Source organism: Simochromis diagramma, unplaced genomic scaffold (genome assembly GCF_900408965.1).
Source record: "Simochromis diagramma unplaced genomic scaffold, fSimDia1.1 OVJJ01000510.1, whole genome shotgun sequence".
NCBI classification, from domain to species: Eukaryota; Metazoa; Chordata; class Actinopteri; order Cichliformes; family Cichlidae; genus Simochromis; species Simochromis diagramma.
In genome coordinates this window covers 1,117,949-1,135,337 of record NW_024387326.1, presented here as the reverse complement: position 1 = coordinate 1,135,337, position 17,389 = coordinate 1,117,949, and the positions used below count along the sequence as shown (strand labels likewise).

The following is a 17,389-nucleotide window of genomic DNA, read 5'->3' as shown; positions in this document are numbered from 1 at the left end:
TGTTTGTGTCTCTTTCTGAGTGAGCAGTAGTGCAGGTACATTCAGTATTGTGAAATCGGAATTATTAATGTGCAATGGGGGCACCACTTTTAGCTTAGGTGAAATTAAATGACCAGTTCATTTTCACAGGTTTCAAATACCTAACAATTAATATTTTAACTTTGAGCATAAGGGAGTCAGAGTGCACCAACTTCATTGTGTATAAAACATCTCTTATATGATAAAGTATGTTATAGGTAAGTCAAACCTTTGGACTGTGATGCTGTTAAGTCTCATAGTTGTCTCATGACAGCTTTGAACCCAACAGCACTCAAAAAACAATGGAGGACAGCAGGATGAGACATAACTTATTTTCTACTGCAACAACATAAAAGCCTGGTTGAAAATGGTTACCCTAATAATAGATGGTATGAAAAATGGATGTAGTTGCCATGAAAAGATGAGGGATGTGATACAACCACTAGTTGCTAGGGAAAACTGTTTTCTCCAACAGGTTGGCAGTGGTTCCTGCAGGTTTCTGGCTCTCACTGAGTAAAAATGGGTTGCAAAGAAATTGCTGCACCAAAAACATCTTAGCAATTGCCACTGTTGCCGATATTGTTCGTGTTTATTTGCAAATGTGTGCTAAGTGTTAACTGAATTGTAGTACTTGAAAACTCGAAAAACTATAATACAGGTTCGCCTTCAAAGTAAAAGCCTCAGCACTGCAGCCAGCATCTTTCACATGGTGCAAACTTGTGTCGCACTTTTCAGTTTCATTACAGCTCAGAGACTGTTTGCCAGTGTTTGGGAAAACTTTTCTCTAAAACCTTCCCTAGCAACAGGTCACTGGCCGGCCTGAAGACTTGTGTAACTGACGCTTTAGCAATCATTTTCCCAGCAAATGCCATCAACCTCCAGCAGCCAATCAGGGAATAGTGGTACTATCACTTGGCTAGCTGTTAGAGAGTTTTAGCTTATTGCGACTGGGGTCTTGTTAATTTTTATCTCACACAGTCACTATTATTGTCATACAGCCAAAATAGCGGACAAGTTAGTTGCAATGTTGGGTGAAATGCATTCCAAAGTAACCTGTTACTGCAATCACATACATTTTTAGTAACAGTAATGAGACGTGATATATACTCAGTCACAATTATGTCGTTACTTGCAGTACAACGGTTCATAAGTTATCTGCACATCAGACGGATTCAATGAAGAAACGTCAAACTGTCTTTTTCTTAAATGCGCTTATGCTATAATCACCTGATCTGATTTAGCGTGCAGGGAGTAGGAAAAGGGTGGAGCCTTTGTGTGTTTGTCTGTTAGGGTTTTTTTGCATGAAAGAAAGCGTTTGATGGTAAAGTGCAAACTGTGTCCAGGATAGAATCAGCCATATTGTACAATTGAATCAAGGTGATGATCATTTTGAAGACTAGATTTCTATTTTGCATGTTGTTTTTGGTTTTGTGCTCATACATAAACACTAAAAGAAAGATTACATGTGTGTCCTCATTAACATAAAAATGTGTCAGTGTGGGTGACTGTAGCCTCAGTTTTTTATAGTTAATAATCTTGGATTATGGCTAGTTGTTAGATAATGATGTGACTCTCCATTTACTGAAGACTTTCTCTGACAAGTAATTAAGTAATATCCTGCATTACTTTAATGAAAATTAATGAGTAATGCGTAATAACACTTAAAAAAAACAGCAACACTGTTTCATGGTCACTTGTCCAGGCATGTTTTTGCAGCCATCTTCTGGTGGCCTTTAAAGAGATTGCAGGCTTAAAGATTTGCAGGCTCCACATGGGCTTCGCTTTTCAGTCTGAGAATTTACATCTATTTGTTACACTGTCTATGGTGTAATCATCACCTACAAGTATAAACAAGTTTAACTAGTATGAGCGGTTGAAATTACAAGCAAGAGCAGCCCCAAAGTTATCACTTAATCCCAACAGGGAAAATGAAATTATGGATTTTTACACCTGAAAATACTGCATTCAGTGATCCAACTGTGGAAACACCATCTAATGAAGAAAATCATTAGCTGTAATATGCCTGATTTTTGTTTTTTCTTTTTTTGTGGGTTTTTTTTTTATTTTTTGCATTCAAACTAACCTTTGGTAACCTGGCAACATTATCCCACACAGGTTATGTTGACTTGGCTTAATTAACAACGACATTATTGAGGAAATTCAAAGCTACCCTCTGACCCTTTTTTATCCCAATCCCTCCATCACGCTCGTAGCCTCAATCCTGGTTAATCTTTACCTTTTGCTTCACCTTTGTGCCTTTCCACCCTTTACCCCCACTCTTATCCTAAAGCAGCATTTCTTTAACCTTATGCTTGTCCATTAAAGTTCAATAACTTTATCATGCGCCATTTTTCTTCTAGCATCTAGTAGAGAGTACTCTCCAGCATGCTGAATTATTCATTGTTATTGTATCAGTGGCAATGGTCAAACATCTGTCTAAAATAGTGGGAGCTGTTTCTGATGTGCTAGCTGTTGAGGCTAGTGTAACACAATCAGTGTGCTTTTAAGCTTTCCAGTCGTCCTTGCGTTTTTGTGCTGAGTGTTAAGTCCTTTGAAATATGTTTTTGCAGCATCACCTTTCAAAGCTTCACTTGTGCATCCTTGAGCAACTCTGTCCAGTCCATCTCTTTGCAAATTGTCATCATGGTGCTTTAGAAAACGATAATAAAGACAAAAAGGCTTATTCATTTCTTTGTACAGTACATGGGAGAAAAACATGACCTTCAGTTGTTTTAAAGGATAAGCTGATTGAATACTGCAACAGTCAAGTGTAGACTAAAACCAGATTACCTTGACTAGAAAATCCATCTATTCACTACACTCATATGAAAAACTAATGACACCTTTACTGCTTGCACAGGAATTAATAGGGCAAGTAGCAGCCAGGTGCTGCTAATCAAATACAGCTGATTAATTGATCATCAGCACACTGCTGTTTGCTCATCTGGAGCATTCAGGTGTGCCACAATCTTACCAGGAGTGGACATCCCAGCAAATTCACCCCAATTCACCCTTTACAGAAAACTGGAGGGGGGGGGAAAGGACTAAAATCAGTGACTACATTGAACTTCTTTTGCACAGGACCTGAGCAGCTGGCAGTCATTGAGTCAGCCATGAACTCCTCCGTATAGGAATCAAATGTGAGGCCATCTGTCTGACAGCTAAAACATGGCCCAAACTGGATCATACAACAGGATAATCACCCCAAGCATAGCAGCAACAGAATGGCTGAAAAAGAAAAGAACCAATGTGCTGCAATGACCCAATCAAAGTCCAGACTGAGGTCTGACTGAAATGCTTTGATGAGACCTTAAAAGAGCTGTGTGTAACCAAACGCCCACAACAGTCAATGAACTAAAGCAATGCTTTGCAGATAAAGATAAATGGTCCAAAATTCCTCCACAATGATGTAAAAGATTTAGTTTTCACAGGACAGCACCGAGTCCTGTGCAAAACTTTTTGTGTGTGTCACAATGAAACAAAACCACAAAGAAATCATTGTATACACCTTTATAAGGTAAATCAGTATAAGACTGTTACAAGGGTAGCAATATCCTTCATCATTCATGTTAAATGGCAAATGAACTGGTGCTTATGTTTTTGCTTTTCTACTCAATGTGAACACTGAAAGTGTTTTCTTACTATAGGCCTAATTCAGTCATTTACACACACATTCATACAGGTGGGGAGTTTTCTGTGTACTTTACAGTAACTTGCTCTAGGATACTTTGTCATGCAGGCCGTAGTATTGAACCACTGACCTTGTGATTGGTAGACAAGCCATTCTACCTCCAGAAAAACAGCCCCGACTTATGTTACAGTTAACTTGACTCTCTGCTAACATCATATTTCAGAACTGCATACTGGGTTCTCCCACACCTTGTCACTTGTGAGTTGAACACATAAGAAGAAATATCCCACTTTTCCTTTTCTATAAGATTTTATTTTTCATATAATTTCTGCTTTGCATGCATAACATTTCTCACTTGACAATTACTGTTAATTTTCTTGCGTTTTGGGTTAAAAAAAAAAAAAAACAATACAAAATCGACTTTGCTGCTTCATGGTGCACCTGCTCTGTCATCTTAGGAGAGGACACCTGTGTTGCATCTTTCTCTGCTTGCCTTGGTGCTGAGTACTCACACACAGAGCAGACCTCCTCAGTCCACTCCACAAGCAGTGTGTGTGGGCTGGATGTAAGGCATGGAGGGCTTTGCAGTGGCTGTTTTTTGATTGACCTGATTATGGAAAACAGCCCCTGGCATAACTCCCAGAGGGTGTAGGGACCGTGGCATCTTCGTGAAATATATTCCTGTTGTGCCAGCTTCTGTCATAAGATGCCTGTGGATAAAGCCAAGGCAGACTGCCAAGAGGGAGAGTGTGAGAGACAAAGATAGCTAGAGAGAGAGAGAGGGAAGAATTGGGAGGGGCATTTTAAATATGGAAAATGAGAGCAGGAGGCCGATTGATGATGAAGAGGAGATGGAATAATGACATATCAGATTTACAGGCAAGATCACTGATGTTACTAACAATATTTATAACAGTGTGTATTTTTTTTCTTTGTACCATAGAGGTTTAATTCAATTTTCAATTCAGTTTTATTTACATAGCACTAGTTCACAACAAGACCCTATAATATTAGAGAGAAAACCTCAACAGTCAGACAATGACCTATGAGCAGCATTTGGTGACAGTGGGAAGGAAGAACTCTGTTATGATGAAGAGACCTTCATCATAGCCAGATTCAGTGAGAAACATCTCTCCACCTTGACTTTCTGTGGGCTGAGAGGAAAAAGAAAAAGAGAAAAAAGGCATGTCAATAATGACATGTAGTAGTAGCATTAGAAACACACGAAAAGTGAAAAGAGGTGAGTGAACAAGAAACTCTGCATCAAGGGAAGTCTCAGCAGCCTGAGCCTATAGCCCCCCTGATCCCAAACTGCGAGCATGTTCCACTGGAGTGGAGCCTAAAAGCTGAAGGCTCTGTCTTAAACATGTCAACAAAAAAGGGAAAATTGTCAAAGTTTGGCTGTTTTGTGACGTAGATGGACGGTGGACCCAATCGCAGGACTCAGAGACAAAAACGTAAACTCAAAAAGACAGTTTTATTGCTCAACTCTTATGAAGACACAAAATGGACTCAGAAGCACTGGGAAACATTAATACTGTACTCAAGGGATACGATATAAATTTTATCTCACTCTCAAAATAATATATCTTGAATCCCACAAAAATCAAAACGGACACAAATAGTTTAGAAAATAAACCGAATCCAGCTGTTTACAATAGCTAAATCCTTGATTTGAATGCCTTCCACATGAAATGTGGATGTGGATGTGATTCTATGTGATTCTTCACATTCTACTGTTAGGAAGAATCACCTGTGGATGACAATATCACTCGGGTTTAGTGACAGCGTCTGAACAGCAAAACTGAATCTGTACTTGGAGTCTAAATGCATAGATCAGTCAAAGAATTCCTTGAAATTGATCCCATGAAAAAACAGTCCTACTTTTATTATCATTGTCAGGGCCGCCTCTGAACACTGGTGAATATCGGTGCTAATTTCAATATGATTGGAGAGGAAAGTGTAACCTCTACTCTTAAGGCAAAGGCAGCAAGCCAAGAGCTGCAGAGGTTGGATCTAAGCCAAAATAAGGGAGGCAGCCAGGAAGTGTTGAAAGGCACAATTAATCTGCTCTGTCATCGCTTAGGCAAGAGGAGCTGTTCTCCAAGGAGGTGTACACACCGCCCAAGTCAAGATCCCCAAAGTTACTAAACACTGATGTGTTGGCAGGCTCTTCGTTGGGGGTCCTGAGGTTATCTAGTCTACACATGTTTCGTGGGTTTGGAAAGGTCAAAAGTTGTGATTACCCTAGAGTAGAGTCCTGGAGCTGTTATGCTAAACAGCTTCTTGGTTTTTTAATAATCTATATGAAAGTTCGATTTTCTGCAGGCTTTAGACTCAGTTGAACACCAGTGTTGTGTCTCTGACTTATTCATTTTTTGAGTTTAATTACTGTAGAGAGTGATTGTCTCTGTTTTATTGTTGAACTAGAAGCAGTAAAACACTCTTTTTGTTAAATCCTTCTGCACCTTAGACTTAGTGAGATTGCCAAATGAGTCAGTCACCAAAGGTTTGACTGATTCATTGAGATCCTTTTCTTTCTTATTATAGTTATCGGCTTCACTGGCTGGTTTAATTCTACAAACAGCTTATCGATAGTTGTGTTGTATAGTCTTACCACTTTGCTTATTTAATAGACTGTATATTCTTTTTTTTGCATGCAGGCCTATGAAATGTAAATGTCTCTTTTCTGAAACACACAGTTCTGTGCAAAAGTCTCATTATTTCTTGGAAAAATAAGAAAAAGGTGCCGTTTTTTGTTAAACTGTACAAACACTTTTAAAAAATGCAGTTTATGAGGCTAAAGCTGATGGCTGTAGATGCTCACTCTCTCCACACCTCCTCTGTACATATTGACAACAGTTTGAATCGCCATTTTTCATATTTGACTTCATCACTCCATCAGACCTGGTGCCACTGATTTTCAGTTCTGTTCTTGCGTAATCTGGTATACCTCAGTCTTTTCTCCCTGTTTCACTTCTTTCAGAATGACTTCTCAACAGCCACCTCTCCACTGAGATCATTTTCCTCTGTTATTTTTTTCTTCCATTATATGTATCCATAAAGAATTCTGTCCAATAAATCAGTATGAGAATTGTTTCCGTCAAGCTTTAGTTTGTAGCATAGTTATCTTAGCATAAGTCAGCTTGACTCAACTGTAGCCCGTGGAAACGATCATAATACATTTTCCATCAGCGTTTTGTTTTTAGTATGTGCAGCGGGTTGAATCAAAGCTGGGCAGCTAAAGCTTTGATACTTAAGACAATCAAAAATAATTCTCCCTCTCAGAAGTAGATATCTGGCAAACACTTCAAGGAAGCATTAAAGAAACAGTAGTTTGTGTTTGCCCAGAGGAAGGACATTTTTGTATACATTTGGACAGAGACACATTGGTTGATGATGTGAAACGGAATATCCCATGTTGGGAGAAATCAATTATGCATTCAGGGGCACTACCCTGACTGCTGAAGTAGCTGTGAGATTAAAGACAAGTATAGATGGATGTGTGCCTCATGTATATTCTCTCCAAGTAAGCCAAAATCCTCTTTGACTGTATGCTAAACAACTAATGCTCTGCTATCAGCAGCCTTTAAAACACTTGCACAACAACCTGTTATGAATGAAGAGTTTGTCCACTTCACAGACAGTCAGAGCTTTCAGATGTAACTGTGTAACAACGGGATGTTCTTCGTAGCAACTCTGAGATTAAATTTAAAAATTTGAAATTCGGGAGATGACCACCCCGCTTTAAAATAAAAATAGTATCAGCACTTTTGCAGCAAGTGCTACAAAAACTAATTTCTTTACAGGGATGGAAAAAAATAAAAACTCTCAGTATCACAGTTTTCCTATTTGTGTGATGAATCTCTTTTCCATTAAAAATGCATTCCTCTCAGCAACATTCATCAACAGATTGCCTGTGTCATCAATATTACTTTTTTTTCCCGGCAAAAACAGCTCTTACTCAGCATCAGTGGGCCAGCTAAATTTCTCTCAGGCCCACATTGGGCTTTTGTTTGTTTTTCAGATCTGTCGTCATGAATTTTTCATTAGCCACTTGATGAGACATTTCTTGTGTTTTCCTTAAAGTATAAAGCACAGTGAGCGGTGTTATGGTGTGGGATTTTTTTCCACTGTGCAACTGCTACAGTGGCTTTGTTTTCATTCTGGCAGTAGTCAGAGTAGTTTGAATAAATTCATCAAAACTTAACCCAAATGGACATTTTTCACATAACAGCAAATACACTAATTTAGCAGTTTAAGGATATAAAATGTTTTTGTACCTGACAGAGATGTTTTATTTTATTTTATTCTTTAAGCTTATTATTTATGTTTAATAGCCTGAAATATGTTCATAACTATGTACTAGATTACAGTGACATTTAGTATCGAGACACTCATGGTCCCCAGAGGACAAACTGGAATGACTCTAATCTACTGACTGTCTTCTATGAACCTTTTTGTTCAGTACTTTCCAGAGGTGGGACCAAGTCATTGTTTTGCAAGTCTCAAGTAAGTCTCAAGTCTTTATCCTCAAGTCTCAAGTCAAGTCTCAAGTAATGTCAGGCAAGTCAGAGTCGAGTCTCAAGTCACTGGTGTAAAAGTCCGAGTCAAGTCACAAGTCTGAAATTTTGAATTTCAAGTCCTTTCAAGTCTTTAAAAAAAACGAAAAAAAGCATGTTGCAGTTATATGCTAAATGTAAATATTAGACCATGTAATTTTTAAATCTGTGTTTTTCTCAACACATGACAAAATAGTGAACTTAGAAAATATACACAAATTGTGAAATTGCACCTCTTTAAAATGCAGCTCAATTAAACCTAGCTCCAAGAATAATTTTCACCGACAGTTCTGAGATAAGCTGCATGTTATTCTTGGATGCGGTTGTAGGACCGGCTTTAAAATCGCATGACAAAAATATCATACATAAATAAATGATATTTTTTTTTAAATATCATTAAAAAAAAAACTGCATCACCAACGTAGCCTGGAAAACTAGTTAGATGAAGTCAGCTATCTCATCGTAGCATATTTATATGCATATTTATAATTATACGCTTCTTGGAGTGAGTGCATACACTCATGAAGTTTAGTAACTTCCGGTCACTGCAACAAGCCCAGGTACAGTTTACCGACGGATGGGTACAGGACCTTGAAATGCACCGTGTAGAAAGTAAAGACCATCGTACCTATCATAAGTTTACCAGTCTCACAAATCGTCGTCATAAATACACATTCGTTAACAGTTTATTAATAGGACCTTTGAGCTCAATGGTAATTAATTAGTAGTGGAAATAATTTCTGGTAGCATCACAGAAATGTAGCAGTGACAATAATACTGTATGCTGTAATCGTACTGGGCAATTAGTGATACAAAACAACTGTTTTATCCTGTGAATAAAAGTATATGTTTTTGTCAATGTACCATAATAACAGAAGCGAAACGCAATATTGTGTCAGGACAATTTACTATTTATGCACAATAAACACAATAAATAAAGGAGCATAGCGCGACAATTTCTGTTCAGCGCCAGACTTGCTTGTAACCTATATCACCAATTATGTTAAGAAAAATGACGCATTAACTACAACAGCAGACTGACCTGTGTGGAAATGCTTGGAGCAGACTAACCTGTGAGCTGGAGGGTTCTGGGACGTTATATTTGGTCTTTGAATGGCTGCAATCCAGGCCATCCGTCGCCTCTTTGTTACTTCGGAAACATGGCTCGAACAATTTCTCTTCAACGACATAATCCTATAACAACCGATCTCTTTACCCGTCGGCTTCCCGTGGCTGTCATGCGACCGGCTATTGCAGTTAATAATACAACAGCTTCTTGACATTTTTGTGTTTCTTTTTATGGCTGTGTAACTGATTTTAATTGAAAGCCTGCGTGCGCTAGTACCGCTTGCCACCAGTTCCCAGAATCCTTTGCGGTTCTACCCGTGAATGACGTCACATTTTCAATCTCTATATAATATGCATGTTAAATTTTATATTTGGGGTAAAATATCAAGTCTTTTCAAGTAAACCGGTTCAAGTCCAATTCAAGTCCCAAGTCATTGGTGTAAAAGTCCGAGTCAAGTCACAAGTCTTAGAACATTTTTTCAAGTCAAGTCTAAAGTCATAAAATTAATGACTCGAGTCTGACTCGAGTCCAAGTCATGTGACTCGAGTCCACACCTCTGGTACTTTCATTCAAAACTGCTCAAAGAAAAGTGAAATTCTTACTTCGTTTGAATATTAACCACTTCTCCCTTCAAGATAACCTCCTTCTGCACCTCCAGATCACTTTCAGCACTTCCAGCTTCCACCTCTGCTATTTTTGCTCTACAATTCCACTGAAAGCTCCTTTCTGGTCTCTAAGTCAGCTCATTTCAGTAAGTGATGATCCTTGAAGTGAAAAGGGTTCTTTGTTCTCTGTGTAAGTTTTCAAAGTGGTCCAGGATGGATGGTGCAGAGGATAAAAAATATAGAAGCACTGTTGTTGTCATTACTTTTGCTAAAGGTTATACAGTATGTTCTTTAATTACTCCCCAGATAAAGTAATTCATTACACTGCTTGTTACATTACTTTCACGTCCCTCTTTAACGAGGTCTGAAATGCACTGTTACATAATTACTGGTTAACAGTATAAAACTGAGCTACATTGCAACATGCCGACACAAACACGTATTCTAACACAAAGCCAGCAAGACAAAGCAAAGTTAATAATCACCCAAATTAGACTTTAAAGCAATTGCCACAGTGATTCTACTGTGGAAATATGTACAGGTGGAAATGGAAGCTACAATACTACAAGCCTGACTGCTCATCAAGGTCTCTGTTACTTGTGGGAGGTCAGGCTCTGGCTGCTGAGCTGGAGTCAGCGTACACTCAGCTTTAACGTCAGTCTGGCTTCTTTGCTAGCTTCGCGTTAACAACTTGTCTGCAGATGCTTGCAAAGAGCATGCTGTGATTGAGTATAGAATCTTTAGCATATTGTAACATTTAAGTAGATTATCTGTGGTATGAAACCTCATGCTAATCAGCTAAAGACTGGAAAAAACACAAGCTGTTAGCCAATGAACGAGTCAGACACACCCACAACCATTAATATTTCTCTACACACCTTAAGTGTATCATTGCATTTCTGTGCCACTTTTCACTAGATGAAGATCTAAAACTTAGCTTCTATGCTAGGATTTAAAGTGTGAACAGAAATGTTCGTTTATAGTGTGTGAGTGAAATGTATGAAATGAAATGAATTTAATAATTTCACAGAACTGAATGAAGTGCACCCAATACCAGAATGTCCTTGTCGTCTACAATGCCATCACCAAATACTGATTTTCTGTTTGTAAAACTATCGCAGCTCTGTCTGCGTCTTCACTGTGCAATTATACAACAAGGACACTAACACATAATTCTTCATGAAAAAGTTTAAATCATCAGTCACATGTGATGGATTTACGAAGGCCAAAACATTGAAGTAAGAGGAGCCAGATATGGTGGAAAGTGAATCGCCTTATATCTGACATTTCCTCTGAGCTAATTTGCAGTGGAGTGCATGCAGACGCAAACCAATTAAGGCTCAGGAAAGCTGGGGAGAGGTCAACAGGCTGGCTATTATCTTGCTGTGCCAAATATATACCTGACGATATCTGGGGCAAGATTTAGGTCAAGAAAAAATGACCTGAATCGGACTAATGTGGTCTGTGGATCAACGGGGCCAGGTGGATGTGGGTAAGAGAGTAGGAGTCGATTTCTAACGAAGACTCCAGGGGCCACGCGGCAAGAGTTTATACTGTGTGAATGCCTGTGTGTGTTTCATTATGTGTCTGGATGTACTGTTCCCGTCCTGTGATTGTGAAGAACCTTTAGCTCGTTATTGAAATCCAATCTCATTTATATCAGAGTAGCTGTCTGCAATGCCTGTGTACTTGGTACAAGCTAAAGCTGGTCCCTATCTAAAGGATACAGAATAGAAATCAATTTGTGGGACGCATGACCTGACAGCTGTAGGACTAAATGACCTCAGAAACAACACTCTTAGGACTTAATCTCTGAGAAGTGTCAGCTATAATTCGTTTGGAGAGAAACTGTATAGACAGATGCATAACTTCTGCAACAACCTTTACTTGACAGAAACAGTCACGTGTTTGCACTACATGTGCAAGTATGAGCGTGTCTATATGATACTTTCCACAAGTTATTTCCCTTTAGTCTAGACACTGATGTAAGCAGTCAACAGCAGAGGTTTCCTTGAACTTCACAACCTGGAGATTGATTCTTCAATAAAGCAAGATGGTGTTTTTGAAACTTGGAGGAAGTTCACTTTCTCAATGCTCTCTGTCCAATCCTTCAAGTCCAGCAAACAGATGATGTTCTTGACTTTTCAAGTGATGTTTCATAATATATTTGTCCTCATGATATGTAAATGACAGTGAGATTACTGTATAAGGAATATTTATGATAAGAACAGAATACAGTGCCTGACATTATATCTAATGTAATTGATCTTCAATTCAGTCTTGGTTTAAATGGAGTTGTACTGGATTTTATGAACACCACACAAAAAAAGAATCATTTAATGATTTAGGTTTTTTAAGGTCCCTTACAAATTTTGTGGGAATCAAATGAAAAATCCAAAGCTTTAATCACTGAACCTTTAATAAATCTGCTTTGTTGCTTTGTTTGTATTGAGTGATGACAGAAGGATACTTTTTAGAGGCGTAACAGGACCTTTTGGGAGGAGAACCGTTTAATTGTAATCTCTGGTTCATTTTTGAAGATGTTTTTGTTATGTTGACAGTTAAGTGTTTTATTAGTGAAAAAAAATTGTGTTTTTTGTTTTAAGTGAAAAATCAATCCTACGTTTAAGCTGGTCAGCTTTTTGCTCTTGCTAGCATTTTATCTTCGTACTGTTAACATGTCTATAAATTTGTAAAAACAAAAAGATTTTGGCCTGAAATTATTTGTTGCAACTATCTGGATAATCCATTAATATTCATAATTTTTTTTCACCTTTTAAATTATGAGATTTTTTTGCTTAAACTGTAAACTGAGTATATCTGGCCGCCTGATGGGCCAAAATAAAAAACTAAACTTTTGGATTAAGCTTTTCTCTGTATGTTTTAACTCAGTTGGCCAATTGATAACTAAGCAATGAATAAAATAATGTTCAGAGCTATTTATGTTGTGTAATTACCAGCCCTAAAATCTGTTAACAGTTCTATATTTGCAATCTTTTGCACATAGCTAGGAATTAGCTTTAAAACAAAACATTCAGTTCAAAGTTAATGGGCCATTTGCTAAACTTACATGGCACATACAACATATATGCAACATTTAATGTCTGTCATGTTTATTAAGTTATATATTTTTAGAAGTTGTAGATCTTAAACATGAAAAATGTTATGCTTTTGTTGTTTGGTGCTCATGGCTGCCCCTCCCTGAGCCTGGTTTTGCCAGAGGTTTCTTCCTCTTAAAAGGGAGTTTTTCCTTTCCACTGTCACCAAGTGCTTCCTCGTAGAGGGTCATTAGATTTCTCTGTATTATTTTAGAGTCTATAGAGTCTATAAAGCACCTCGGGGTGACTGTTGTTGTGACTTTGTAGCATATGTAAATAATAGTTAATTGAATGTTTCAAAATTCACTTTTTATGTCTTTTGTGTAAAAATAATTATATATGTACACCTGTATTTGATTCAAGTATCACAATTTATTACAAAAACTAGAACTTTTTTTCATCTGTCAGTGTTGCCATGCTTTAAGCATATAACAATACAGTATAAAACCTCAACCCAAAGGTAGAATAGTAAAAGCAGAGATCATAGATGCTGACGCAGCATTACAGAAGTTAAGACATGCTGTTACTGTACAGGAAACATTACGACTGAAGTACAAGCATCTGTAAAATGTGCCATTGGCATCAGTGATTTGCATTTTACCATAAGCAATCTGACCCTTCCTCGATTTAAAGTGTCACAGGAAATGCCCCCTTGGAAAATAATTTACACGAAAATAAATACAAACACAGAAACACTCTGCAAATGATCATGGATGTGCTGAGATATTTTTCAACAGCCCAAGGCACTCAGGCTCAAACATTGGCAATAAATATACATCATTCTTCAGACAAATCACGTCAAGCAGGTGTGGTTAGAGAAAGAAGAGTGACAGAGAAACAATGTTGTCTAGTTCGTAACCTCTTGAAGAACACAATCCTTTCAAAAAACAAAAGTCCACCTGGTCTTTTTTCACAGTGAAAATCGCTGGCAGTCGAGACAGAAAAAAAGACATATGAAGGACTCAGTCATTTTGTTGACTAGTGCGACATCTGTTCTCTAAAAACTACATTAACCTCTTACTGTATTTTTGATGCTGGCCTGTCATTTTGGTCTCTGAGGATGACCTCTGCTCACTAGAATGGCATCACCTGCTCCTCCCGGATGCGCATTCAAGCACCACAGGGTGTCGGAGCGCTCCCCTTTTATTTTTCAGTGGCCCATCCCACGTGAGAATCTGGTAAAATATCTATCAAACTGCCCACAAGTGATGTTTTCAAATATCTATGACAACCCAGACGCTATTCACTGACACAATCTCCTCAGATTGGCTGACCTTTTGAATGAGTTTACCGAGGCCGTGACAACACTGGTTTTAGCAAAAACCACTGAGCTTCTCTTCCCTGCAGTTCAGTTCAGTTGAGCTGGCGACAGGCTTCGAATGTCCACTTCGAGGCACCTCCATAAATATCGAGGCTGGTCTCCATCCATGCAAAAACGTTGCCCACTTGCGCTTTGCTGCTGCATGTCGCTAGATTGTAAATTTCTCCCACGGACAGTTTACGATCCCAGATGTGAAAATTTGCCAGGTCTCCTACAAAAGCTTGCGTGGCATCGAACCCTCCTCCAAGCGTGTCCTGTGGCAAACACAGTTTGATTTAATAAAGGATGATGAGCCTGCTTCGTGAAGAGAAACCACAGTCTCTTTAACTATTTGGATGTTTATTTGCCAATCCAGTGGGATTTTTTTGATGAGCTCTAACCTTATCAAACTTAAAGTATTCAATTTTTAAGGCTCAATGAATACAAATTATCCAGCTGCTTGCATTTTGTTGTAATATAACATAAAATACTATAATGTATGATTTGTTGTGTGTTACTAAATCATGAGAAATAACATTTTTTTAAAAAGGTGCTTCTTTCGACTGGCAGGTGTGGAGCATTAAAGCCAGGCTGTGCTTACTGCTTACCTGCTCTTGGCCAAGGATCAGCAGGCCCTGAGATTTGATGGGATGATACGGAGCCAGGTTTTCTCCACTCCCCCTCTTGACACCATCTTGAAAAGCCTCCCAAACACCATCACGAGTTGTCCAAGTCACGCAGATATGATGCCACTTTCCGTCGTTGATGAGAAATGGCAGCTTTGCTACCTTTAAAAAGTTCAAATGCAGGAATTATCAGACCTACAATGGAAACGAGAATGTCTTATGTCTAAAAAAATCGATTGTTATTCGATTTTTCCTGCGTTTTTCTCGTACCTTATCATTTATTAGAATCTCCATTGGATTGTTCCCCCACTCTATGAGAACCAGCTCGTTGGCTTGTCCAGGAACTGCGTAGGAGAAAGGTGTGCCCACTCCCGGGGAGGCGTTGGACTTGAGCCACATGCACACGGTGAGGGCATACATCTCTGGCAAACTCGTTTTCACTTTTGCGTACATGTAGTTGGTCCTCAGTGGGAACGTGAGCTGAAATTTATCCAGCGGCCTGTTTTCTCTCTGACCTGTGGTAGAAGAAACAGAAAAACAGGCTTGAACTCGTTTTAGAGGACGTGTTCTACCCCACACAGATATATCATTCCTAGCGCTCACGTCCTGGGAATATTTCCTGGGAATTATACGTTACACAACAAATCCACAATGGTGACGCGCCAGATTTGTTTTAATCTTGCGTGCTAAATCCATCACAGGAGTGGTAACGCTGTTAACGGCCATCTCTTCTTTTCATATTTGCCCGCACCTCATTGACTATATTTAACAGAAATCGCCGTAGACGGTTCTTGCGGAAAAAAGGAAGAAAGAAAAAGAAAAAAGCGAAAGAGAGCGAGTGAGCGGATGTTGTAAATTCTCGTGTGTCTCTTGGAGCAAATGGCGGTGGCAGGTCACTTGAAATGGTCTAATCTGGCCAGAGTGGGAGTTGAAAACTGCGGGATATACACTGTCCCAATCGGATATATAATAATCTAGCCCACTATCCTAGATTGGACCCCCCCTCCTCTTGACTTTCCATTTTTTAAAATCAATTTTCTTATGATTGCTTGATCGTTACAGTCCCCAGCCCATATTGCTTACAACTAATCCACCACCAACTCTTTCCACTTACCTTTCTCCAGGTCGGTGATCCTCTGGTGTAGCGATGTGAGTGTGGACTCCACTCTCCCACGCTGCTCTGTCTCATTGCGGAGTCCGGGTTTGCCCTCTTCGATGCCGTTCACTCGGGACAGCACCTGCTTCTCCAAGTCATCGATTTTACTTTGGAGAAGGTCTTTCAGGCTGTTTGCCTGCACCGAGTTGTTGCTTCTGCTGAATTGCTGTCAGGGGGTAAAAAGTGCGCATTTAGGTGAAAAAGGTTCAGATTCCAGATTATATTTTATTTTGGAGGGTCACTGCCGTAAACTTGAACGAGCAATTTAACCTACGCAAAGAATGTTTTTATTTTCATCTGATGTTCACACTGCGAATTAATTTTAAGAATCTAGACTTGTTAACCTATTGTTTTATTATAATTTTTGTCGCAAAACGAGCTGTACGCAAAAGTGTTTATATTCTCCCCGGAAACTGCAGCCCTACCTCCAGATTCTCTAATCTCTGCTTCAGCGACTGTAAAGTCTGTGATAGTTGCGTCAAAGTGTCCGCGGGGCCTCTGGACACGTCCCCCATCGTGTTTTTGGTCCCCGCTTCTTTCCTCCTGCCCCCGGGCCGCGCGTCCCCGAGGTCTGCGCCGCTCTGGCTCTCACACCGAGCCAACTTGGAGGTGAGCTCTCTGATAGTCTCTTTTTGGTTCATGATCGTCTCCTTCTGCTGTAAAACCGTCTCCCGCAGCTGCATAACCGTGGTCTTCAAGTCCTCTCCCGGCACACTGTTCTGCAAGGTGGCCGAGCATATGTCCATATCCTTGGGTACGGACGTGCAAATGAACTGCGTCTGTCCGCCAAAGTCTTGAGACGAGCTCTCCAAGAAGACGCAGGAAAATAGAAAAAGTTTCCAGCAGATTTCTCTCTTTGCGGCCCGCATGTCGCCGTCAGCGCCGGGCTTCACTTTTTATTTATTATCGTCTTTAATTCTGTGCTTTATGAGCCGCAGTGACTTTCGCCAGTGTCCCCCTTGTTGTTGTACTCCGTCTCTGCAAGTGCGGCAGGTTTTTATACAGCGTGCCCGGTTCTGCGCAGAGCCGCTCTCACTGCATCACAACCGGTGGGGGGGGGGGGGGGGGGGGGGTCGCGCTGCCCCCGTTTAAAAGCCTCCGGAATCCGCGTCACATTCAAGAGATGAAACCCATTTCGCTCGCGGACTCCCACGTGTTAAATCTTTCATGGCTTTGGCTGTTTGTCATTTCTCCCCGTGTGATATTAATCTGGAAAACGCTGATTTGTAGATGGCAGTGGTTTGGGAGTTGGGGGTGTTGCTTTGCATGGCGGGGTGCCAGCAGAGCCAGCTCTGTTTTGTTTTGTTTAGGGTACACCTAAAGA

At 39.7% G+C, this 17,389-nt stretch overlaps 1 protein-coding gene across 1 annotated transcript; it reads right to left on the bottom strand.

Annotated features, from left to right (window-relative positions):
* Positions 1–14,014: 14,014 nt before the first annotated feature.
* On the bottom strand, positions 14,015–17,049 carry nptx1l (neuronal pentraxin 1 like). Its single transcript, XM_040006190.1, has 5 exons — positions 16,491–17,049; positions 16,024–16,231; positions 15,180–15,424; positions 14,892–15,071; positions 14,015–14,558 (listed from the first exon to the last, which is right to left on the bottom strand). Exons 1-5 carry the CDS (start codon positions 16,932–16,934, stop codon positions 14,337–14,339), a joined length of 1,299 nt encoding a protein of 432 aa, XP_039862124.1. The 5' UTR covers positions 16,935–17,049; the 3' UTR covers positions 14,015–14,336.
* Positions 17,050–17,389: the final 340 nt, after the last annotated feature.